General features: G+C 45.4%; 2 protein-coding genes across 2 annotated transcripts in view; one reads left to right on the top strand and one right to left on the bottom strand.

Annotated features, from left to right (window-relative positions):
• The window catches only part of kcns3a (potassium voltage-gated channel, delayed-rectifier, subfamily S, member 3a), a 33,123-nt gene extending 13,831 nt beyond the window's left edge, over nucleotides 1-19,292 (bottom strand). Inside the window, exon 1 of the mRNA XM_041187320.1 lies at nucleotides 19,120-19,292. The gene's annotated coding sequence lies outside the window, so the exon portion shown is untranslated. The remainder of the gene's footprint in view (nucleotides 1-19,119) is intronic.
• Nucleotides 19,293-20,709: 1,417 nt separating this feature from the next.
• The window catches only part of zpax1 (zona pellucida protein AX 1), a 33,622-nt gene continuing 30,690 nt past the window's right edge, over nucleotides 20,710-23,641 (top strand). The window contains exon 1 of the mRNA XM_041187433.1: nucleotides 20,710-20,804. Coding sequence (XP_041043367.1) covers nucleotides 20,710-20,804 — 95 coding nt within the window. The remainder of the gene's footprint in view (nucleotides 20,805-23,641) is intronic.

The following is a 23,641-nucleotide window of genomic DNA, read 5'->3' as shown; positions in this document are numbered from 1 at the left end:
GCTTCTTAGGCCCTCTCAGAGGGTAGTTAAGAATCAACCAGATTGCTGTGGGAACATGGAGGCCAGACTAGGTAAGAGCAGCAGATTTCCTTCCCTAGAGGACATTAATGAATCAGATGGGTTCTTACAACAATCTGATAGTCTCATGGTTCCCATTGCAAGACTGGCTTTTTATTCCTAATTTATTGAATTAACTGAATTTAAATTCCACCAGCTGCTGTGCTGGGACTTGTCTCTGCAGCATTTGTTCAGGCCTCTGGGTTACTAGTCCAGTAACATAACCACTATGTTAACAAACTCTAATGAGCAACTGTAAGTTCTGTATCTATCTTGGTGACACGACCAGCCAGACACAGATGCTCAACAATGGACTGTCACAGGGCACCAGCTTCATTCAGCATGTATAAGGCAAATATACCCTGCAGTAAATCCCGGAAGTTCATCTCTAATGATGGCATACCACTGCTGACGCAAGCATCAGTGCTATCGACAGCAAGTAAGATTCTCTCAAGCAACCCGGACCTACTGGTATGTTACTTCTGTACCTGATACCTCCACCCCATTCAGAGAAGACAGCTGTGTCAGCATTCCATCCGAACAACAATGCCACTGGGACAAAACTCAGCATCTGGTTGCCACATTACCAGAAGGATATGGAGGCGTTGGAGAGGGTGCAGAGGAGGTTTACCAGGATGCTGCCTGGTCTGGAGGTTATTAGCTATGAGGAGAGGTTGGAGAAACTCGGATTGTTCTCACTAGAGTGACGGAGATTGAGGGGCGACTTGATAGGAGTTTACAAAATTATGAGTGGCATGGACAGAGTAGATAGTCAGAAGCTTTTTCCCAGGGTGGAAGAGTCAATTAATAGGGGCCATAGATTTAAGGTGAGAGGAGAAAACTATAGAGGAGATGTGTGGGGCAAGTTTTTTACGCAGAGGGTAGTGAGTGTCTGGAATTCGCTGCCAGAGGAGGTGGTGGAAGCAGATACGATAGTGGTGTTTAACAGGCAGCTTGACAAATACATGAATAGGTTGGGAATGGAGGGATACGGACCCCGGAAGTGGAAAATGTTTTAGTTGACGGGCAATATGATCGGCACAGGCTTGGAGGGCTGAAGGGCCTGTTCCTGTGCTGTACTTTTCTTTGTTATTGTTCTTTATTGCTGGAAAACAACTTGCCCATGAGCCCCACCCAAAATTACCTGGGCATCAACCTGGACAGGACTCTCACCTATTGGTCTCACTTCATCAACACTGGCCAGAAAATAAAAACAACAGGGTCCAGAAACTCACTGCCAAATCATGAGGGAGCAGAGCCAGAACACTCCATACTGCAACAGTGGACCTAGTCTACACTGCAGGATACTGCTCTGCTTCCAGGTCCTGCAGCTGCCATACAAAGATTGTGGATGTGCAACCAAATGACACCATGAGGCCTGTGTCAGGGATACCAAAGTCCACTCCAACTGAGTGGTTCACAGCGCTTTCCCACATTGCCCCATCTGCCATTCACCATGACGCCAACGTGCTCCGCAAGGTGGAATAGGTCATGATGAATGTCAACCTTCCCATTCACAAAGACTTGAAAATCTACCATGAAAGTGCTTGATCATGCCAACCATTCTGGGAAAAAGCAGCTGATAGTCAAGCAGCTGGTAACAACCCACTATCTAGATGGACAAAATTGTGGAATGCATGTAGCAAAGAACCAGCACCTCATCACTGACCCAATCCCTGGTCTTTGTATCCCTTAAAGACAGCAGACAACGCTCAACTGAATCTATACAGGACATGGATGGTGTGACCACTAGTCCGCAACTGGAGGGTGAGGGATGGCCCAAAGTGCAATTGTGGCCATAAATCCCAGACTATGGAATATATCACAACACCTGCCCACTATGATTTGTTGCAGGTGGTACCTCATTTACCCACTCAGTATCTGGGAAACCATCAAATGGATTGTCAACTAGACATCCCATTATATATTTTTCTCACCTTACAATCGTAATACTAGTCGAGTTGTTATTGTTCCTTTCAAAACTAATTCAGAAAAGTTAATCGTGTTTACTTGCCTGTCCCCTTAAAGGCCAGTTAAATATAATTAATACAAAATTGCAAGGGGGGGTGGTGGGGAAAGGGAGTTAATAAAAAAAGCAACTATTTATTTTTAGATCAAGCTTGAGTTCTGAAATTACACTACGGGCTACTAACATATAAATCTTCCAACCATTTGTCAATCATTTTAGCAGCACTGCTATCCCATGCGGAAATAGTGGACAGATGAATTTCAGACAAACATGTTAAAGATTACATACTACAATCTCACAGCAACATTTCAAGACCCAGTGCTTCTGAGCTTGACTGAAAGAAACATTTCAACATGTCTGAAGAGATAGAGAACAACTAATCTACTCAGCAGTTCACCCTAAGGGCTGATGGATAAAGTAACTTTGGAATTTTGTAAATACATTGGTGCTGTCCACTCATGTGTGTCTACTGTATAACGAGCACCCCATGTTGTAGGACAAGGATCTGGGCCTCACACCCACTTCATCTCAATTCACAATCTTTATCTGTGTAAACTAAATTGATAACATGCTTCCCCAATCCACCCCACCACCCCAAGAGCCAGGAGATTGTGAGTTCAAGTCCCATTTCGCAGACTTGGGTACAAAAATCCAGACTGACAATCCAGTCCTGTAAAGAGAGAACGCTGCACTGCCAGAGGTGCCCTCTTTTGGATTAGACATTGAACTGAAGCCCCCCACCTCCACCCCCCACACCCATTGTCTCACAGTTGGCTGTAGAACTATTTTGAAGAAGAGTAGGGAAGTTATCCCCAGGGCAGAATTTTTCCCTTGTTGAGCGGGTGCGACCACAAAACCAACCACCACGCGCAATCGAGCCCCGTCCACGATTTCACACTGGCGGACCAATTAAGGCTTGCCCAGCGTGAAACGTGGCTCCACGCTGGCCAATAAGGGCCGAGCGGGGGCAGGGGGACCTGTCAGCCGCCGAGTCCAATGGCGACCCGGCAGCCGGTTTCAAAGCCGCTCAGGCAGCCCCGGAAAGGCTGCCAGGGAAAAATGTCCGCCTGCCGTTGTAACGATGGGAGTCGGGTGTGGCTGCAAAAGCCAGATGGGGGGTCGGGTTGGGTGGGCACTCGGGGCCCCCCCTGCTTTTCTGATGAGTGCCTCGCTGCCCTCCTGGAGGAGGCGGCTGCCAGGAGGGTCACCCTTGTCCCCAGATATGGGAGGAGGAGGCCACCGCACCTCACCAAGAGGGCATGGGAGGAGGTGACAGCCCTGCTGAGCAGCCATGATGTGGTGCGGCGCACATGGGTGCAGTGCTGAAAGTGTTTCAATGACCTGCTGCGCTCAGGAAGGGTGAGTACCATGTTGGCATGGGTCAGTGTGGAATTAAAGATGTGGCCATCCCCCTCATGGACTTTAGGGGTGCTAGAGTCTGAGTGCCATGGGGGTGAGCCCTGGCGACTTGGACTGAGTGCTTTGTGGCTGGAAGGCCATGACTCAGGTGTGCCCTGTGAGGTGTTGCTCAGCTGGGGTTAGCAAGGCTGCAATGGCACTGCAGTTAGAGAGTGGACTAATCAATATTCTTCTGTCCTTTCAGGAGAAGATGAGCCATAAACAAGCCAAGATGGCACGCACAGGCGGAGGCCCCCCCCGCAACCTGCTGCTGCTCTCCCGGTTCAAGCAGGACGACCTGGAGCTCGAGAGCTGGGACACTCCCCACGCGACCAAGCGTGGAGAGGCGCTGGTGCCAGACGAAGGTAAGAATGCAGTGCACAGAGGTGAGACTTTCAGATCATGCAACCATTCTAGTGTGGTCTCCTTATTGATGTGAGCCTCTAACCTGGAGTCCCCACTGATCATTGAAAGACGATGGCATCGTGATGCACATCTCCATTGTCTCACCCGTCTGCCTGGCATGTGCAGTGAACAGTGTGATGACTTTAACTCATGAAATGTCCTCCTTCTCCCTTTTAGGTTTGCCAGCAGGCATCCGATCTGCAGGGCCCAAGGGGCCACCCATAACACCAGGTGTCACTTTCACCTACGTCACACCCGCTGAATTAGGCACCAGCGCAGATACCAGCACTTTGGTGGCATTAGAACGGCGGCTTCTATCTCGGTGCACATTGCTGAGGACACTTCACAGTCGCTTTGAGGTACAGGCGGAGGCAGAGAATGGGAGAACTGCTGGGGTCCAGGACGATGCTCAGTCAAAGGCTGATGATGAGCCTCTGGAGTCATACATTCAGCGGCAGATGCTGGATATCCAGCTAAATGAACGAGAGGATCTGTTGGAGATCCATGAGGGTCTGCGTGCCATGATCTCCATGATGGAGGAGTCCATGTGGAGCGTGAGCACTGCGTTGACCATTATGGGCGAGTGCACTGCCTCCTCTATTGAGAAAAGCAACTCTCATGAAGAGGCAGCTCCAGGGACAGAATGAGGGGTTGCTGGGGGTGTGCTCCGACCTGCAAGCCCTCACATGGGCACTGACATCAGGTGCTCTGTGTGGGAGATAGATGAGGCACCCAGTATCCCAGCTAGGTGCCCTTCCATCAATGGTGTGCATGCAGATCCAGAGTGACCTCACTTGGCCCACAAGCTGCCTGTCATCTCCGTGGGCTCCTCTCAGGGCACTCTGGATGACACCGGCAGCTCCTCCGCTCCTCCACCAGTGACCGTCACATCTGATGAGGCTTCAGTGACTGGGGAGACCCAGGCATGGCACTGGATGCTCCCTCCCAGGCGGGGCCAACACAGGCTCCACTGGCCAGAGGATGACCGCCAAGGTCATCGAGGCCAACAAGACAGCAGAGTCAGCAGTCTGTCTCCAGTGCCGATGCCAGCGAGGGGGGAGTACTTAGGTGTAACACTCGCAAATGTAAGTTAAAGGCACCATGAGCACAAGAGAGAGAGGTCATGGGTGATTTTATGTTAATTTATGTTTACTTTATGTATACTGGTCTGGGAATGAAGACCAGAGAAGTTTATGTAAATAGTTTGGAATTGTCCAAATGAGATAAATTTTGTTTCTGTCATCTTGGCCTGAGTGTGATTCACCTTTTTATTTAATTAGTGCAGGGCATGCCAGTCTGTAATGCTGGCTGGAAGTGGCTCTGAACTTTATTGCCCAGGCACTGAGTGCTCTTTGTGTTCAAATGAAAGGTTCCTTTCAGACACCCGGGATGGAGGCGGCAGCCCTGGGCATGTGGCTGAAGCTGATCTTTGGCAGCTTAACTTAAGGAGCATCGGATCAAGGTGTCTCTGATATCCCTGACTCCCTGGAGGTTACCCGGGTATGTCTCCAAATCCTCAGCATTCTCCTTACCATGCTCATCTTCGGACTCACTACTGGACTCAACATCTGTGGCCTGTGCAGCTGTGTCAAGATCCTCTACCTCCAGTGGGTCCCCCCTTGCCAGTGAAAGACTGTGGAGAGCACAGCATGCAACCACCATCAATGACACCCGCTCTGAGGGGCATTGTAGTGCTCCCTCTGAACGGTCCAGGCATTGGAAGCGCATCTTGAGAAGACCAATGGTCCTCGCTACGACCGCCCTTGTGGAGCCATGACTCGTATTGTAAAGCTTCTCTTGGGTGGCTGAAAGGCATCATGCACCACCTCTTCAACAGATAACCCTTGTCACCCAGCAGCCATCCATCCAGCTGGGCTGGAGCACTGAAGAGCCTCAGCACCTGGGAGTGTCTGAGGATGTAGGCGTCATGGGAGCTGCCAGGGCACCTTGCACAGACTTGTAGAATCTGCATCCTGTGGTCACACACTATCTGCACGTTCATGGAGTGGAAGCCCTTCCTGTTGACAAAGGCACCGGGCTCACCCGCTGGCACCTTGATGGCCACATGTGTACAGTCTATAGCACCCTGGACACGGGGGAAGCCAGCAATGGCCGTGAAGCCTCTGGCTCGCTCAGCCAGGCTGGCCTCGTCCGTATGATAAAGAATAAAGATCAGTACCCGCCAGAACAGAGCTTCTGTCACCAGCTTGACACAACAATGGATGGTTGATTGGAAGACTCCACAAAGATCCCCCACTGAGCCCTTGAAAGAGCCGGAGCCATAGAAGTTAAGGGCCACTGTGACCTTCAGAGCCACTGGCAGGGGATGTCCACACGTACAGTCGGAGTGGATCTCAGGCCCAATCATCTGGCAAATGCAGGTCACACTCTCCCTTGAGAGGCGGAGCCTCCTTCAGCATTGCACCTCAGACATATTGAGGCAGCTGCATCGCCACCTCTAAACCCTGGCAGCAGGATAGTGGCAACTTCTGTGGCCCCTTCCACCTTGGACTACCTGCTGACCCTGTGCCCCTTGTGCCTGCGCCTCTCTTCTCACGGGTCCCTCTCCTGGAAGCTGCATTGGGACACCTGGCCTCCTCTCCCTTCTGCCCCTGTCCTTCACTTCAGAGGAGGTGCCCCCAGCTGAGACCACAATCCCCATTACCAAGGTAAAGGAAGGCTGTCTGATGCCTGGAAGGATCCACGCTGTCTGAATCCTCCGGGGGCCTGGCAGACAGCAATGAGTCCTGAAATGAGACCTGGAAATACTAAGAATGAAGCCCCGAACAGAGACGAAGCTGTCAAATACCAATAAGCAACCAGCTGCAAGCTATCTCCAAAACTCCTTACCACTCCCGCTGACAATGCTGCTGACCCTTTTTAACCCGCCCCTGAATGAGGTTTGTGGAAATGTCGGCTGGCCGTCTGCCCATCTTGCCCGTGCTAGGAGCAGAAAATCGCACAGGCAACGAAAAATCAGTCAATTGGACTGTTAAGGGCCTTAAGTGGCCTGTTAATTAATGGCAGGCAGGGCTCTGGCACCCATGCACGCCCGCCGAGCGAAATATCGCGCACATGCATGATGATGTCGGGACATCATCGCGCAATATTTTACTCCCGTTTCAGCTCGAGCAGGCATGTGCCCGCCCATGGGATGAAAAATTCTTCCCCTAGTGTCCTGGCCAATATTTATCCTTCAATCAACATGACAAAAGCAGACTGGGGGAGAAACTCGGTTGCATAGCACCACCGCTAGCTGCACTAAGCATACTTACGTCACTAGCATTGAAGAGTGCTGCACAGGCCATCTAAATGGCAACTCACAGCACTCCCTGCCCTTGGGGAATCAATGCAAGTCTGCGTACAAACAAATTTGTTCCCCATTATTAGCTCATTATCACATTGCTATTTGTGGGAGCTTGCTGTGCATAAATTGGCTGCTACGCTTCCTTTATTACAACAGTGACCACACTTCAAAATGTACCTCATGGGCTGCAAAGCACTTTAGGATGTCCCGAAGTTGGGAAAGGCGCTAAATAAAAGCCAAGTTGTGCCACGAGTTTTCTGCTAGATTCTCCTGATACTCCACTGTGCCTTTGGTGGAAGATTAGTGGCACATTCAAATTCAGTCCTTCGTTTAATTTCTCTGGAGAAATTATCGCAGGAGATCAGGAAAACCTCCTGGAAAATATCCATGTCTGTGAATTTGAACAATGATTACAAAGCTCTCTAAAAATACATTATTCATATTATTAAGTTTTACTGTTATTAAATTGCCCTGTAACACTGCACAGTGTGTGCACACTCCTGACCCACACATGCACAGAAGCGCTTTATTGCTGACTTCAGTAAAACCTGCAATGATCCATAGTCTGGATATAATTCTACTCTATCAGCTGCACATCACACTCCACAAATGGCAGCAAACACATTATAATCACAGCCAGCATCTGGTGTTTTTAATATGTTTAATCTAACTCTTTTGCTCATGTATTCATTTTTCCATGGACTGTGTTACCAATCTGATCCTGTTCCATGTTATATTGCTCATGGTATTATCTATTATTTTATCCAGTGTTATTTGTACTGTGCACATGGTATACTGTTATACAAAAATGTTGGTAATACAAGACGATAGCATAAGAGAATATATTGTGATTGAGAGGCAGGACATTCATGGAAAACATGTTTGCAAATTTCAACAGTAGAAATCTTTTTTAAATTGTTGCTATCAGAAAAATAGCGGTCGAAGTGAACACACGCTTCACAAGGACTCATGAGTGAAAAAAGGAAACTCAGCCTCTGGTCCTGCTGCAGGTGGTGCCCCTTGTTGGCCTTCTGGCCGTTCTTTGACTACACCCAGTTTGATTCTTCCTCTGCGCCATTTCTCCTCCGCCCAAGGTTCCAGAAGCACTGGGTGGATGAAACTCATTTTGCCTGCAGACATTCAGCAGGGAGAAGAACCTTGGCAAGGTTCAATAGTGGCCAGGCCTTCAATAAACACTTTGCACCCATTTTAAAGAGCTCACCCTGGTCTTTGCCGAGCTCATCCTTGTCTTCCTTTCAATGACCGACCTACGCGCAGTCACACTCAACCTCCCTCAGTCGCACTCAACCTTCCCTGCGTTACTTTTCAGCCTCCTCTTCCCCCCTTCCAAGAAAGCCTCCAAGTGTCACCTTCCACCTTGAGGATTGCCTTGCTTGCTCAAGACCAGGATGGGGCTCACAGGGTGGGGATAGTGGGAGGAGTGGGGAGGGTTGGAGGGAAAGTAGGAAAATGGTGTTGGGGAAATTGATGGGATTGAAGGCCAATAAATCCCCAGGGCTTGATAATCTACATCTCAGAGTACTTAAGGAAGTGGCCCTAGAAATAATAGATGCATTGGTGGGTATCTTCCGAGATTCCATAGACTCTGGAACAGTTCCTACAGTTTGGAGGGCAGCTAATGTAACCCCACTAATTTAAAAAGGGAGGTAGAGAAAAACAGGGAACTATAGACCAGTCAGCCTGACGTTGGTAGTGGGGGAAATTCTCAAGACCATTATGAAAGATTTAATTGCTGATCACTTGGAAAACAGTGGCAGAATCGGACAGAGTCAGCATGGATTTACGCAAGGATGTGGTTTATTTGGACTTTCAGAAGGCTTTCGACAAAGTCCCACATAAGAGATTAGCGTGTAAAATTAAAGCACATGGGATTTGGGGTAGTGTATGAGATGGATAGAAAACTGGTTGGCAGACAGGAAACAAAGAGTAGGAATGAACAGGTCTTTTTCCAAATGGCAGGCAGTGACTAGTGGGGTACCGCAGGGATCGGTGCTGGGACCCCAGTTATTCACAATATATGTTAATGATTTAGATGAGGGAACTAAATGCAATACCTCCAAACTTGCAGATGACACAAAGCTGGGTGGGAGGGTGAGCTGTGAAGAGGATGCAGAGATGCTTCAGTGTGATTTGGACAAGCTGAGTGAGTGGGCAAATGCATGGCAGATGCAGCATAATGTGGATAAATGTGAGGTTATCCATTTTGGTAGCAAAAATAGGAAGGCAGATTATTATCTGAATGGCTATAAATTGAGAGAGTATGCAATGAGACCTGGGTATCCTTGTACACCAGTTGCTGAAGGTGAGCATGCAGGTGCAGCAGGCAGTAAAGAAGGCAAATGGTATGTTGGCCTTCATAGCCAGAGGATTCAAGTACAGAAACAGGGATGTCTTGCTGCAATTATACAGGGCCTTGGTGAGACCACACCTGGAATATTGTGTGCAGTTTTGGTCTCCTTCTCTGAGGCAGGATGTTCTTGCTATAGAGGGAGTGCAGCAAAGGTTTACCAGACTGATTCCTGGGATGGCAGTACTGACATATGAGGAGAGATTGAGTCGGTTAGGATTATATTTGCTGGAGTTCAGAAGAATGAGGGGAGATCTCATAGAAACCTAATTCTAACAGGACTAGACAGGGTAGATGCAGGAAGGATTTTCCTGATGGTGGGGGAGTCCAGAACCAGAGGTTATAGTCTGGACCTGTGGAATTCGCTACCACAGAAAGTAGTTGAGGCCAAAACATTGTCTGTTTTCAAGAAGGAGTTAGCTATAGCTCTTGGGGTGAAAGGGATCAAAGGACATGGGGAGAAAGCAGGAGCAGGCTATTGAGTTGGATGATCAGCCGTAATCATGATGACTGTTGGAGCAGGCTCGAAGGGCCAAATGGCCTACTCCTGCTCCTACTTTCTATGATTCTAAGGGGGTCAGGGGCAAGGGCAAGGATTGGCTTTCAGCGGGCCCTCCGCCTTGCTGATGCCAGGTCCCTTGATCAATCACTGAGAAAGACGGACCTTCCTGGGACACCTTAAGCAAATCTGACAGGTGTGCAATACAGCAAACCCCATCCTCACCTGCCATTGGTTGAATGCCAGCGGCGGTGAGAGGAGGCCCTTCAGTGGGTGTTGGTTAGCCGTTCACAAGCCTTACGAACATATGAAATAGCAGCCACTCGGCCCCTCGAGCCTGCTCCGCCATTCAATAAAATCATGGCTGACCTGTTTGTGTTTCGAGTTCCACATTCTCATCTACACCCGATAGGCTCTGATTCTCTTGCTTAACAAAAATCAATCTACCTATTTTAAGGCAGCTTCCACTGCCTTCTGAGGTAAAGTTCCAAAGTCTCACAATCTTCAGAGAAAAAATTTCTCCTCATCTCTGTCCTAAAAGGGCAATCCCTAATTTTAAAACACTGCCCCCCTAGTTCTGGACTCACCCACATCCTTTCCGCATCCAGCTTGTCAAGACCATTCAGGATCTTATATACTTCAATCAAGATGCACCTTGCTCTTCTAAATTCTGGTGGAAATGGCCTGTACAAGCTGTCCTCATAAAACAACCCATTCATTCCAAGTATCGATCTAGTAAACCTCCTTTGAACCATCTCCAAAGCATTTACATCCTTCCTTAAATAAAGAGACCAAAACTGCACAGTGTTCGACTTGCGGTCTCACCAATGCCCTGTATAACTGAAGAATAACACCCTTACTTTTATGTCCAATTCCTCTCAGAATGCACGAGAACACATACATCCCTCTGCACCTCAGATTTCTGCAGTTGTTCTCTGTTTAAAGAGTACTCTTCTATTTCATTCTTCCTGCCAAAGTGAACAACTTCACATTTCCCACGTTATACTCCACCTGCCAGATTTTTGCCCACTCACTCGACTTATCTATATCCGTCTGCAAAATCCTTATGTCTTCTTCACAACATACTTTCCTACCTATCTTTGTGTCATCCGTAAATTTATCTAACGTGCCTTCGCTCCCCTCATCCAAGTCATTGATGTAAATTGTAAAAAGCACAGGCCCCTGTGGGACTCCATTAGTAACAACCTGTCAATTAGACAAAGACCCATTTATGCATACTCTTGTTTTCTGCCAGCCAACCAATGCTCTATCCAGACACCATGAGCATTTATTTTCCACAATAACATTTGATGTGACACCTTATCAACTGCCTTCTGGAAATCCAAGTGGGGAGGTGGTGGCGTAGAGGTATTGTCGCTGGGCTAGTAATCCAGGGTAATGTTCTGGGAGCCCAGGTTTGAATCCCACAAATGATAAAATTTGAATTCAATAAATTTCTGCATGACCATGAAACCACTGTCAATTGTTGTAAAAACCCATCTGGCTCACTAATATCCTTTAGGGAAGGAAATCCGGCATCCTTACCTGGTCTACATGTGACTCCAGACCTGCAGCATTGTGGTTGACTCTTAAATGGCCTAGCAAGCCACTCAGTTGTATCAATCCATGAACAAGTCGAAAAGAAATGGAACCAGACGGACCACCCAGCATTGGATGAAAATGACAATGGGAAACTCAGCCATATTGACCCTGCAAAATCCTCCTTATTAACATCTGGAGGCTAATGCCAAAATTAGGTGAGTTGTCTCACAGGTTGGTCAAGCAACAGCCTGACATAATCATACTCATGGAAACATTACAGATAATGTTCCCGACACCACCATCTCTATCCCTGGGTCTGTCCTGCCAGTGGGACAGCAGAGATGGTGGCACAGTAGCATATAGTTGGGAGGGAGTTGCCCTGGAAGTTCTCAACATCAATTCAGGATGCTGTGAAGTCTCAAGGCATCGGGTTAAACATGAGCAAGGAAGCCTCCTGCTGATTATCATGAACCACTCCCCCTCAGCAGATGAATCAGTACTCCTCCATGTTGAGCACCATGTGGAGGAAGTACTGGGAGTGGCTAGAGCACAGAATGTACTCTAGGTAAGGGACTTTAATGACCTCCACCAACAGTGGCTCGGTAGCATCACTACAGACAAGCTGGCTGAGTCCAAAAGGACATAGCTGCTAGACTGGGTCTGCAGCAGGTGGTGAGGGAACCAACAAGAGGAAAAACCACAATTGACCTCATCCTCACCAGCCTGCCTGCCATAGATGCATCTGTCCATCACAATATCGGTAGGAATAACCACCGCACAGTCCTTGTGGAGACAAAGTCCTGTCTTCACATTGAGGATAATCTCTATCGTGGTGTGTGGCACAGCCACCGCACTAAATGGGATAGATTTCAAACAGATCTAGTAACTCAAGACTGGGCACTATGGGCCATCAGCAGCAGCAGAGTTGTACTCAAACACAATCTGTAACCTCATAGCCCAGCATATCCCCCACTCTACCATTACCAGCAAGCAAGGGGATCAACACTGGTTCAATGAAGAGTGCAGGAGGGCATGCCAGGAGCAGCACCAGGCATACCTAAAAATGAGGTGTCAACCTGGTGAAGCTACAGCACAGGACTACTTGCATGCAAAACAGCATAAGCAGCAAGTGGTAGACAGAGCTAAATGATCCCGCAGCCAATGGATCAGATCTAAGCTTTGCAGTCCTGCCACATCCAACCGTGAATTGCAATGGACAATTAAACAACTCACTGGAGGAGGAGACTCCACACATACCCTCACTCTCAACATCAGTGCAAAAAATGTGACATTTTCTACAATTTTAAACCAGAAGTGCCAAGAGTCAGCCTCCTCCAGAGGTCCCCAACATCTCATTGGTCTTCACCAGTTTGATTCATTCCACGTGATATCAAAAAACGGCTGAAGGCACTGGATACTGCAAAGGCTATGGGCCCTGATAATATTCTGGCAATAGTACTGAAGACTTGTGCTCCAGAACTTGCTGCGCCCCTAGACAAGCTGCTCCAGTACAGTTACAACACTGGTATCTAACCAGCAATGTGGAAAATTGCCCAGGTAGGACAAATCCAACTCAGCCAATTACCGCCCCATCAGCCAATCCTTGATCATTAGTAAAATGATGGAAGGGTCATCAACAGTGATATCAAGCGGCACTTACTTAGCAATAACCTGCTCACTGATGCTCAGTTTGGATTCCGCCAGGGCCACTCAGCTCCTGACCTCATTACAGCCTTTGTTCAAACATGGACAAAAAAGCTGAACTCAAGAGGTGAGGTGAGAATGACTGCCCTCGACATCAAAGCAGATTTGACTGAGTGTGGCATCAAGGAGCCCTAGCAAAACTGGAGTCAGTGGGAATTAGGGGGAAACTCTCTGCTGGTTGGGGTCATACCTAGCATAAAGGAAGATGATTATGGTTGTTCGAGGTCAATCATCTCAGTTCCAAGACATCACTGCAGGAGTCCCTCAGGGTAATGTCCCTGGCCCAACCATCTTCAGCTGCTTCATCAATGACATTCCCGCCATCAGAATATCGAAAGTGGGGATGTTCGCTGATGATTGCACAACGTTTAGCACCATTCGCCATTCCTGATGCTGAAGCAGTCCATGTCCAAATGCAGCAAAACCTGGACAATATGCAGGCTTGGGCTGACAAGTGGCAAGTAACATTCGTGCCACACAATGACCATCTCCAACAAGAGACAATCTAGCCATTTCCCCTTGACAATTCAAAGATCCATTGCTGAATCCCACACTTTCAACATCCAGGTGGTTACTATTGACCAGAAGCTGAACTGGCCTAGCCATATAAGTACTGTGGCAACAAGAGCAGATCAGAGACATGGAATCCTGTGGTGCATAACGCACTTCCTGACTTCCCAAAGCCTGTCCACTATCTACAAGGCACAAGTTAGGAGTGTAGCAGAATATCCACTTGCCTGGATGAGTGCAGCTCCAGCAACACTCAAGCAGCTTGACACCATCCAGGACAAAGCAACCCGCTTGATTGGCACCCCACCTACAAACATTCACTCCCTCCACCACCAACAAACTGCAGCAGCAATGTTTACCGTCTACAAGATGCATTGCAAGAACTCACCAAGCCTCCTTAGGCAGCACCTTCCAAACCCACGACCACTACCATCTAGAAAGACAAGGGCAGCAGACACATGGGAACACCACCATCTGGATGTTCCCCTCCAAGCCACTCACCATACTGACTTGGAAAAATATCGCCGTTCCTTCACTGTCGCTGGGTCAAAATCCTGGAAATCCCTTCCTAACAGCACTGTGGGTGTACCTACACCACGGGGACTGCAGCGGATCAAGAAGGCAGCTCGCCCCTGCCTTCTCAAGGGCAATTAGGGATGAGCAATAAATGCTGGCCTAGCCAGTGACACCCACACCCCAACAATGAATAAAAAGTACAGTTCATCTACAGGATCCCCTTTACCTGTACCTTTACCTTCACTTTAAAGATCTCTAATAAATTGGTTAAACATGGGCCAGGATTTCACAGTCGGCGAGCGGAGGGGCAGGGCCCACTCTCCGACTCGTAAAATGATGCGGGATGACGTTGGGCGGAACTCCCGACATCACCCTGCCTCATTTCAATTTTCAGGTCGGCGGGGGCTCAGCAGAATCAGCTGTGCACCTGCCAACCTGTCAATGGCCAATTGAGGCCATTGACAAAGCAGTTAAGGTAATTAATGGACCTGCCCATCCAACCTTAAGGTTGGCGGGCAGGCCGGGAGCCCTGGCAGGCTCAAGAAAAAGCATGAAACCTCATCCACGGGTGGGATGAGGTTTCATGTAGGTTTTAAAATTTTTAATAAAGTTGTCAATGAAAGTGATGGACATGTTCCAACTCATGTGACAGTGTCACCTGAGGGGGACATGTCAGGGAAATTTATTTCTTCTGTTTTAATTTTTTTTTCAGACAGGAGCGGATCTCCCTGAGGCAGCACTTAGCCTCAGGGTGGTGAGTGTGTTCTTTCGTGCGCATGTGCGAAAGAGCGCACTCTCGGCTCAGGGAATCCCTCCCACCCGCACATGGACCGCACAGCACTTCCTTGCAGACATCACGCTGGATGGGCCTTAATTGGCCTGTCCACATAAAATGGCGGCACGCCCTCAATCGGGAGCAACGATTGGAGACGCGCCTCCACGCGCCCTCCCAAAAACTTACCCCACCCAAACGGGGGGAATATTCTGCCCATGATTTCCCTTTCACAGGACCCTGCTGACTCTTCCCAGTTACCTTGTTTTTTCTCTAAGCGCCCAGCTATAACTTCTTTAATGATCAACTCTAACATCTTCCACACGATAGATGTCAAGCAACCTGGCCTGTGGCTTGATACTTTCTGCCTCCTTCACTCTTGGAAGAGGGGTTAGATTTGCCACTTTCCAGTCAGATGGAACCTTTCCAGCATCTAGAGTGTTTTGGAAAATTAACACTAATGCATCTACTACTTCATTAGCCATCTCTTTTAAGACACTATGCTTCCCGCTCAGGACTTAACTGTGCAGAGGCAGGAACGCAGCAGAGGCCACACCCAGCAGTCTCCTGGCCAATTAAATGACACCCCCCCCTCCCCCCCCCCCACCACCACCCCGACACCAAACTTGCCATCAGGGTTGCATTAAATTCCACCCAGTAATTCTGTTTCTCTCTCCATAGGTGCTGTCTGGCGTGCTAAAAATTTCCATTGCATCCAATGTTTTCCTATAATAAAAAAATCAAAAGTTTATCCTGATCAACTCAGTGTGGCAGACTGAAAAAACTGCAATGTTGTAAGTCTTGTTTGGCTGATAAATTAGAATTAAGCATTTTTTTTAGCTAGCAGCCAATACTGATGACATTTATCCTAGCTCTAAAGTAGATAGTGAAGCCACAGAAGTGCAAAAATGAATCAAAAAAAGTTACAGAATATTAGAAACCATTTATTAGAAACTGTTTGTGCTTGTAAAATATTAATGTTACAGTATTAAATATATTTCCAACATCCAAATAGCATTATTACTATAGTATTATGATTGTTTCAGAATCACAGTTGAAATCTCAAAATATGGCTAGCTCTGGCTGAGCAAGTTTAATTAGTGAACAAGTGAACCACACAGATGGGAAACAGTCTGAATTACTGACTGTGAATACTCATGTTAATCCTGTTGGCTTGCAATGTCAACTCCTAAAACTGCTCCTATTGTACAACAATAAAAATTCAAAAGAACAAAATAAAAGATGCTTGGGTTGGCACTTTGTAGCTGGTCCTAAAAAGTGGTTGATGTTGAGATACCTACTTGAAGCAATATCCTTAGAAGCTCGACAAAAGACAATCTCTTGGAATTATTTTGTTTTGAAATGGTTAATACATTGTACTATTATCAGGCAGATCACCAAGCAATGTGACTAGTGAATAGTCCTATTCATTATTACATGAAAGCAAAATACTGGGGATGCTGAAAATCTGAAATAAAACAGAAAATAATTTTTAAAACGGAAATACTTGGCATATTGAACAACGTCTGCGGAGAGAGAAACAATGAAAGTTTTAAGTTAATGATCTTTTGACAGAACTGACTTGATTACTATTAGATTGGTCCAAAATTTGCTGGAGCAGGGCATCTGGTGGTAAGCACCATGAGTTGCATCTTTTCCTCCAGTTATTGCTGGAAGTGCGAGCTGAACAGAAAGGGGAGCTGAACTGGACATCTGGAACCTTAGCAAAGAATGCAACCAACAATCCTTAACTAATTAAATGTAAGGACAGGGAAACAAACAGGGCAAATGATGGGGAAAGAAAGAGTGTGAATTCATCAAATTAGAAACAGAGAAAGAAATGGAGAGGGAAACATTATATTCAGAAAAAGGTGGGGGGGAAGTCAGAAAGGAAGAGTAAGAAAAATTGTAAAAGCTTGGAGCAAAAATGTACTACCTGCGAGGGTGAGAGTTCACAGTTTAATGTGTTCCCTCTGGGCCTCCAGCATTCAGTGGCCTATAAGGGCCCTAAATAACCTCATTTGGCCTTGAGAAAGCAGCCCTAACTTTCTGCAATGAGTTTAATTCTCCGGAATCCACGGCATAATTCTATCTTGCATAAATTTCACCAACAATGATGTGCCCTGTGAACTCGCCATTATTCTCCCCAACCGCACCCACCCCCCAGCAAATTCTGGGCCATTAGATATTGATTGGGATAGACTTAAAGGCAGTTCTTAATACTCACCGTTCTAAAGTTGTGCAATATTAACTCTTTTAAGATATTCTCCAACTGATCGGAATGCCTTTCCTGGCAGGAAAACGGGATCCATGCGTTAATGACCAATGATACAAGTATTTAAAAGGGAAACAGATCGTTCTTCTTCGAACCGCCTGAAACAACTGCTTGTCAAGTTTACAAACAACGCTGCTTCTAAAATAAGTTGTGAAAAGGCGGATTTGTAAGCGGCTGATAAATGGCTTGGTAGCAATAGTGAAACGGGCGTTTTTCACCGCTGTCGCGTAAATTGAACCTCCCCTTGAAAGAAGTCGTCAGGAGAAAAATCAATAAGCGCCCATAAACCTCGCCCTGGGAGCATCACACCACTTTTGTTGTGGATCCACGATACAACCATGTATAAACATAATGGCTGTAATGGACCAAAATTTAACACGTCGAGCTGTGTCGGAGAATGAACCAATGCCGAATAACTAAACTCACAATTTAGCATTACAACTCCAGCCCCGTATACGCTCTTTCGATAATATGACCTCGAAATCCTATCGAACACGGTTGTTTTAAGTTTTCTGCATTGTTGTACGGTAGTAACGAAAGGACCTCACTTTCCAAGGCACCTCTGGTTGTCCGGGCCGTGGCTCGCTCGTTTATGAGGCATGACTTCTTTTTCGATCTGTCATGTTGCTTAAAGAACATTTCGCCCATCCGAATGGCCATCCGAGCGAACTGTCCGTGGAGGGTACGGTGACCGGACACGATGTGAAAAAGAACACTCGTGTGGGCACAGTTCTGCAGTTCAAATACTCGCTGTTTCAGTGTCTCAAGATCGCTTTCTCATACCTATTCTGAACTTGTCAAGTTAGGATTGTCGATTGTTGATAATGTCACAAAGGACAATGACAATGGATAAACGCCAAGTTTTAACTAATTATTGCGTTACTATTATTACGTTATATTCAGTACCTGGGTTTTGAAATTCGGTGAATTTATAACAACACAATATTAGCATGTATGAATATCTGCATAACAAGGCTGAACTTGAAGTCTTACACCAGGTGACTCGCTTAACTATTGAGTGGATGTCAACATTTTGACATAACAGATCAACCGTACTGCAAGATCATTTTCAATGCGTGTTTTTTTTTAAGTTACAAGCGACCTCCAGAATTGAAGAATGTAAAGTACTGGAAGATATACAAATGCGAGGCAGATCCCAAAATTAGAATGTGAAAAAAATGACGCCTCAGGGAAAAAATGCACTTAAATGAAGAACGGACGGCGCAGTATGTGTGGATGATTTCAAGAAAGTATGGAGGAGAGTTTAAAAATCACTATGAACGTGACATAGGATTTTCAAGAAGACTTTTAATTGATTTACATCCTAACACTTCTAACTTCTTTGGTTCCAAAGTGATAACGCGACGGGGCATATAATACGTTGCGGACACTCCAGCCAACCATGCTGAGATTTACTTCGAAATGCTGAGGGAATGTCAAGGCCCATCTCATATGGTAACACATTAAAATCATGGGCGTGAACCAAGTAGCGGGAGAACTGCAACAAAACTTTAGCTGGAAACCAACCCAAGGCACAAAACATGACAAATGTAGGTGGGTGGGTGGGTGTTGTTAAGACTTTTGGGAGCTGGAATCTCGTGGAATCTATTAATATAATCTTAAACCCTGTAAAGTAGCACCCCCTGTGTTAGATTAAGTTTCATGCCGCGAAAACTTGCCACTGCTGCTTACATAAAAATTCATCCGAATTAACAAACCAAGCAGTTAGCTGAGGAGCATATGCACACAGTCATTGAAAACTTTGAAATATAAAGAATGCGTGCATATGTGTATTACCTTTCTTTGGCTTTTGATATTATAGCTTTTGTCCAAAAGTACACTTCCGCCAAGCAGTTGCAAAAATACAGAAAAATCCATCCTGGTGGTTTTAATTGAAATATAGTGTATGTGACTTGAAGGTGGTCGCTCCCCATATTCCGCTTCGAGCTCTGGGCGCTGCTGCTGTTGCAGTCCCGAGCACTGAATTACATCTGGGGTTGTGGGGGGGGGGGGGGGGGGGGGCGGGACTTTGCTCCTTCGCTCGCTGGTTGGCTCTCGGCTCTTACCTTTCTGCTCGGTTTGATTGGCGAGTCGCTCTCTTCCCCTTGTCCCCGTCCCTCCTGATTGAAATGGTGTAAAGCGGAACGTTTCCAGTTCCTTTCAGCAAACTGCCATTTGTTGCCACGATCCCAAAAGGAACGGCAAAAAAAAATATCGCCGGAAGGACCGCATTGAATAGTTTCATCAGTTCGCTCGGCTTATCCGAAAGAACGGTGTTGCTATTACCGTCAGACTGGGTTAGAAAGTAAGGGGCCAACCCAGTGTGCCCTGGGCAAACATCCAAGCGTGACAACAAATCCATTAGCAATGCACATAGTTCGTTTTACATTGCTTTGGCAATGTAATGAACCACCACGATTGGACGCAAAAGTAGGCAACGGTCCAGGGTGCGAGAACGAAAACACGCCGATTCTAAGTCTAAGATGATTTATGAAGAAAAGCCGATGCGATGTGTAATAATTACAATCCGAACTATAAAGGCTTGGGTTTGCAGTGACTGGCACACTCTTAGATCGCTGTCACTTATGACCAACATTAAAAGAGAAAAAAAAAACCCCCGTCAGATCTATTCCATAGTTGAAAATGTCATTGGGCTCTACTGGTAACTAGTTTAACGTTTCACAGAATCATCGAATTGTTACAGCGCCCAAGGAGGCCGTTCGGTCCATCGTGTCTGCACCGAATGAGTAATTCTCCTAGTGCCATTTCCCCCTCTTCTCCCCTTAACCCTGCGCATTCTTCCATTTCAGATAGCAATCTAATTCCTTTTTGAATGCCGCAGTTCAACCCGCCTCCCCTTAAATCTCAGGCGGTGCATTTCATACCTTAACCACTCACTGTGTGAAAATATTTTCCCTCATGTGGCCTTTGCTGCTTTTGCTAATTACTTTAAATAGTGCCCCCTCATTCTTGATTTTTTTCCTGGGAGGGACAGTTTCTGTCCAGACCCCTCATGATTTTGAATACCTCTTATCAAACCTCCTTTCAATCTTCGCTTCTCCAAGGAAAACAGACACAGCTTCTCCAGACTATCTTTGTGACCTAAGTTCCTCAAGTTTCAATGCCACAGAAATGAAACTGAGCAACATTGGCAAAAATGGCCCATATAAAAAAGCAGAAAATGCAGTGACTCAGGAAAAATAAAATGGAAATGGTATTGTTTGTAGAATTAGCAAAGGTTATCCAGCTATGGGGTACTGTAATTGAAGGCTAACCATTGAATATTATTGCACACAATTCAAAATAAAATTTTATTTTACTAATTTAGGGTGCCAACTGTAAGAACATTGAAAAGCTAATGTGCAGTTGGCCCACCTAAGTAGGACAATGATATTTGCTTCTGAGGCTGTGTTTGATAGAGAACATGCAGCAATTTTATTGGTTACAATCACAGAGGCAGATACAATTGTGGCTTTCAAAAGGTAATTGGATAAGTATCTGAAGAGAAAAAAATTGCATGGATACAGGGAAAGGACAGGATAATGGAAATAGCTGAGTTGCTCTTGGAGAGAGCTAGCATGGACACAATGGGCCAAATGGCCTCTTCCTGTACCATAACAATTTTGTGACTCTATTCTGTGATAGAGCAATATACAGCCTTGTGCCCCTGTACTGGGAAATAGTAAGATGCTCATTTTTTAGTATCGCTGAAAAAAGATACATGTCAAAGTTTTTCATGTTGCACTCATCAGGACATTCACAAGAATACCAAATGTAAAGGGAAGAACAATTTATACTTCATGAGAAGAGAGTGCTGATTGGTTGACAAGTGGACTCTGATTGGTAGAGGCGTTGCCATGGAGAACTTACCAGTTAACTGATGACTGACAGTTAACTGCCAAGCTTTGTTTAAATTCAAACCAGGCAGGTGGACTCTGATTGATCAAGATACTGCCCTGGGGCACGAACCAGAGAATGGCTGTCACCTATTTTGTTCAGTTGAAACCAGTACAATGTGTGTACATGTTGTTTCTATCTGCACAGAACAGGTCTCTGTAAGTGTAATTCTTAGCACACTCAGGATTGTCTAGCAAATGTCAGAATTACAGAATCACATCTAGTGTTGGACACTGTGTTTTGTGTTTTGCAAGCACGGGCTGGTTGGTACGATCAATACCTTGTATGTTGTGAACAGCCAAAGGGACATGCTGCTTGATATGCTGTCATCCAATTTAAGATTATCAGTCGGGCTCATAGTATGGCACACTTGCGCATGTAGAAGCTACATATAATAAATAATACATTGAGTCCTGTTCTTTGCAGACAGAAAGAATATGTGCACACATTGTGCCTGTTTCAACTGAACAAAATAGGCAACAGCCATTCTTTGGTTAAATGCCTTGACCAATCTGAGTCAACCTGCCTGGTGTGAATTTAAATAAAGCAGTTAACTGTCAGTCATCAGTTAATTGGTGCATTCTCTGTGGCAATGCCTCTATCAATCAGAATCCACTTACCAACCAATTAGAACTCTCTTCTCATGAAGTATTAATTGTTGTTCCCTTCACATTTGGTATTCTCGTGAATATCCTGATGAGTGCAAGATGAAAAGCTTTGACATTTTTTTTCAGCGATACTCAAATTCTGTACTACCAACCAACTAAATGTTAGTTTGTTAGTTAATTATAAGTACATCTGCTGAAAATGTTAACCATGGAGACATGAGTGACAATCAAATGAACTCCCAATTCATTTATTTGATACATATATCGTGGTGAGGAAGTCCAAACACAGTAAGTATTTATGTAATTGCCCCACAGCATGTAATTTTTAGGGCCATGGTGAGCATGAACCTATTAAGTGAAGCTGCAACTGTCATAGTAAGCATTGTGGTATCTGTGTAATATCATTTCATACTTCCAAACTGGCTATACTACTAAAACTTTGACTCTGTAAGAATATAGTGTATGACTGTAGAGTGGCTGTTGCACTGCTGATTGGCTAATCATATACTTTTATTAGCCATGTAACCAGACTAATCAAATTCCAGACAGCCAATTCCAGTAAAACACTCAATGGAACTCTTGGCACCTCAGCATCCATTTCACAATGAGTAGCCATGGGACAGCAGGGTACAGAGAAGTATTCAATACAATCGTATTATCAACTAATTATTACTTGTGTAAAGTCACTGGATTACACATAGATATTTATAATTTATCATATTTCTACTACCCAAAGGCGCTTGTCTTAATATTTTAATTCTTCTGTCTAGTGATACTGGGGCAACTTCTAAGTCAGCCAAAATACTGTAAGCTCCATAGACTCCCTGCAGTCAGATATCCCCAGACCTGCCTGGTTTCAAATGTTTCTGTGTACCCATGTTCCTAGCTGAAGAAGATTCCACTTTGAATCAAGTAAAACATCAAAGAACCTGAGGAAACTCCACTGATCTGAAAAATAATTGGTCCCAGGGTTGGTATATTAGACCAGAGGTCACATATCTAAATATTTTAAGGCAAAAACACAGGCAACAAATTGCATCAAAAATTGCTACCTACTCATTCCACTGGATGATTTTGTGGTGCTTGCTAGTTGCTCTTTGATAGTTTTTTTAGCTCGTAGTAGTTGTTCATGGATACCCCTTATCAACTACATGGCAGTTATTCATTGTTAATTTTTTTACCTGTATACTCATATTGCATGTAGTCAGCATTATTGAGTTAATGTTAATTTCTAAATGTTTTTTATTTGAGTCAATCTATCAATAGATATAACAGTATTTTTGGGTGAAGGATATTTTGGATGTTTGACTGTGATGGGCACAAGATGACAGATTTTTTTTTGTTTAGTTAAGGACTGTAATATAATCATTGCATGTTTGCTGACTGATAACCAAATATTTTCTACAAAAAAGGGTGTCATCTTTATATTTAGGATTTTAGGTATTATATATAATCAAGTATTTTCACAACATATGATTAAATCAGGCATTAATAAACCAAAGCCCATTTTCAGAGTATACTGTAGCTAAACTATTATCTTAATTTATTCACATTTGTGATAGCATATGTGTACAGTATAATGGATCCCCTTGGAAAGGCTCATAAATAAACAAAAACTCTGTTTCTCTTAGTGTTTCATAGTTTTTTTTCCCCCATTCACTCTTTCTGTGCTTGGGCTCAGTTTCCATTTATGTTCAAATAGAAACTTTGAAACACACAGTACAGGGGAGGCCATTCAACCCACTGTGGCTGTGCTAGCTCTATGAAAGGGCTATTCAATTCATCTCACTTTCACTCTATCCCCATAACCCTGC

Source organism: Carcharodon carcharias, chromosome 5 (assembly GCF_017639515.1).
Source record: "Carcharodon carcharias isolate sCarCar2 chromosome 5, sCarCar2.pri, whole genome shotgun sequence".
Lineage (NCBI taxonomy): Eukaryota > Metazoa > Chordata > Chondrichthyes > Lamniformes > Lamnidae > Carcharodon > Carcharodon carcharias.
The sequence above is the reverse complement of the archived record's forward strand: the minus strand, read 5'-3'. Positions and strand labels throughout refer to the sequence as shown.